This window comes from Stereum hirsutum (assembly GCF_000264905.1).
Source record: "Stereum hirsutum FP-91666 SS1 unplaced genomic scaffold STEHIscaffold_5, whole genome shotgun sequence".
NCBI classification, from domain to species: domain Eukaryota; kingdom Fungi; phylum Basidiomycota; class Agaricomycetes; order Russulales; family Stereaceae; genus Stereum; species Stereum hirsutum.
The window spans coordinates 1,221,324-1,224,353 of NW_006763135.1; the positions used below are offsets into that span (position 1 = coordinate 1,221,324).

The following is a 3,030-nucleotide window of genomic DNA, read 5'->3' on the forward strand; positions in this document are numbered from 1 at the left end:
CTACGGGAGCGCGTTATTCATCGCCAATGCCCGGTGTTTCCCATCTGCACGGTCACTACTCATCTATTCCGCCTTCGGAAATGGTCTAACTGAGTGGGTAAATATGGTTGTGAGATCTTTTTTTTCTCGTTATGCATATTGCCATTTACGCTAGTCGATATTGCTTCCATTCCATTTTCTTGTCCCCTCTCCTGTTTTTGGCAAGCGTTTGTCCCTTTGAATGACCCCCTTATGCGGGCCGCCTGTCTCCTTTTCATGACGCCTCACCTTGATTATGAATATGCACACATGCGTCGATGTAGAGACGGCCATCACGGACAATTCAACCATACCGTTCTTAGGTCTCTTCTTTCTCGTGCTATCCTCTTCTCTTCTCTTTTGTTCCTTCTTGGTTCGCTTCCGATCTTCGGTTCCTTGTCCTCTCGGGTCTACGTTCCTCCTTTCCTGCCCCTTGCTATATCTTTTGCTTGTCTTGCCTTGTCGTTCGTCGCATTATCGTGTTCACGTATTTATCAGTCAACTGTACGTTCTCGTTCTATATCTCTCCACTTTCGGCCGAGTCTGCCTGCGTGCCATGTATCTTTTGTGAACATTCTCGCCTCCTAGAAAGTTTGTCCAGTTGTCTTTTTCGTGTAATATGATGCAATGCTCGCTTCCCTTCGCCTCAAAGTCAGGTCCCCATCCCTCTGTGCAACCTACGAGCGCAAGCACGTCAGTTTGGATGAGAGTTTTAGTACATGGAGGCTGTCATCAAGTACGTACTCCGGGGGCTTTCCGGCGGCATGGCACGTTGACGGAAGCAGATCCAGTCTTCGGAGATCGCCGAGTGAGCGCCAAAGCGTATTACGTGATTCGACAGCTTGGTCTGCGTCGAGACCGCAAGACACGCGTCAGTTACGAACACAAGCAAACGTCCGAAAGAGCAAGGATGCCTAGCGACTTAGATAGGTGAGCGGCACAAACAGTCTGCGCTGTAGGTGGCCAATTGTCCAGGCATTCACTCAACTGATTGTTATCTTTATGTGATTGTGCCGGATAGGCAGATAGAACAGCTCGTCCAGTGCGAACCAATTTCAGAAGAGCAGGTCAAAAGACTGTGCATCAAGGCGCGTGAGATCCTCATTGAGGAGAGCAATGTGCAGGTCGTCGACTCCCCAGTAACTGTGCGTCCTCTAACACGTCTTTGACCATTGTTTGACGCGTTGTTCTGTGTGAGCTGATCGAATTTTGTGTAGATATGTGGCGATATCCATGGACAGTTCTTCGATTTGATGGAGTTGTTCAAGGTTGGGGGGACATGTCCTGAGACCAATTACATCTTCATGGGTATGTTTCATAGTGCCACTTCCATATCTCGCGCACTCATATTACCTGCACATACTCGCTTCCCCGTGTTTTCCACCCACCAAGGCGATTTCGTCGATCGAGGTTTTTACAGCGTGGAGACCTTTCTCCTTCTCCTCGCTCTCAAAGTCCGCCACCCAGACCGCATAACTCTCATCAGAGGAAACCATGAGTCGCGGCAGATTACGCAGGTGTATGGCTTCTACGACGAATGCCAACGGAAGTACGGCAGTAGTAACGTGTGGCGGTGGTGCTGTGAGGTGTTTGACTATCTCGCGCTTGGGGCGATCGTCGATGGAAGGGTGTTTTGTGTGCATGGTGGCCTGAGTCCGGCATTGAACAGGATTGATCAGGTACGTCCATGCTTACAGTTGCGTCAGTGGAGGGGTATCTCTTCGCGTTTAGGGGTGCAAGGCCGTCTGTTGAGATTGGCGGTCGCATTATCTCGGACATGGCACTAACATCTGTGCTCTTCGTTTGTAGATCCGAGCCATCGACAGGAAGCAAGAGGTCCCACATGATGGTCCGATGTGTGACCTCCTGTGGTCCGATCCAGATGGTATATCTTTCTTACTACACATCTCTCTGTATAACTTCTCCCTATCCGCGGCACTTATGCCATATGCTAAACTCACTTTTTTTGCATTCCTGCTCATATGAACTCTAGAAACACCTGACGGATGGGGCGTTTCTCCTCGTGGGGCGGGATACCTCTTCGGACCCAGTATCGCGAAGGGCTTTGCCCACAATAACGCGATTGACCTCATTGCCCGCGCACATCAGCTCGCTATGGAAGGCTACAAACTGATGTTCGATCAGACAATAGTCACTGTCTGGAGCGCACCTAATTATTGCTACCGGTACGTTTCTATCCGCTCCTCGGCACACGTTCAAATTCTCCTCCGTTTCTCTTGCGAGTCCAGACGACCGAGCTCCTGATAATGGTGTACGCGACATCATCTCGAGTTTTCTTCCTTTGCACTGCATTGTGCTGTGGTACACTGTCAATTACCGTGCCGTACTACGTAACTCTAACTTGGCTCAAACTCCCCGAAATCACCGTTCCTTGTTCTCAATTCCCGCAATCATGTTCCATCTTGCTGAATGAGTCAACTGATATACCATGGAAACATACAGATGCGGGAACGTAGCGTCCATACTGGAGCTCGACGAGCATCTAGCCCAAGAATATAAGGTTTTCCAGCATGCCCCATCCGTGAGTGGCAAGTCCATGGCTGCGTTCCATCTCCTTTCACAATGCAATGCGCTCGAAATATCCCGTCTTTCCCATCCCATCGGCGATCTCTAACCAATCGTATTATTATTATTGTTTCTCATTAATCACATTCGGGTGTCTCTTGACCCATTTGACATTTTCCACAATACTAACTAACTCGTGGGCTTATCTGTTTTCTTCCCGTCGTTCTTTTCAGGATGTCCGATCAGTCCCGCTCAAAAGACCGCCGTCAGATTATTTCCTATGAAGATGTTATGTTGCCAGACTACTGTGTTTCACGCCGCCCTTGTTGCTTCTACGACACTTTTCTATGCTCCTCGTCGCTGTCGTATGTTCTGCTTGATCCAAAACTGTAGCACTATTTCTCAGCACTCCGTGTTATTCGAGGGGTCCAGAGTGCTTTATCATTCACAGATCAAGATGAATACGGGACGAAGGAGTCCCAGGGA

General features: G+C 49.1%; 1 protein-coding gene across 1 annotated transcript; it reads left to right on the plus strand.

Annotated features, from left to right (window-relative positions):
* The first annotated feature begins 688 nt into the window (after window positions 1-688).
* On the plus strand, window positions 689-2,965 carry STEHIDRAFT_76843 (serine/threonine specific protein phosphatase). The gene is made up of 9 exons (XM_007302375.1): window positions 689-754; window positions 804-948; window positions 1,040-1,163; window positions 1,236-1,326; window positions 1,411-1,697; window positions 1,828-1,903; window positions 2,012-2,204; window positions 2,482-2,560; window positions 2,778-2,965. The coding sequence occupies exons 2-9, from the start codon at window positions 929-931 to the stop codon at window positions 2,826-2,828; spliced, it is 921 nt and encodes a 306-aa protein (XP_007302437.1). The 5' UTR covers window positions 689-754; window positions 804-928; the 3' UTR covers window positions 2,829-2,965.
* The last annotated feature ends 65 nt before the right edge of the window (window positions 2,966-3,030 follow it).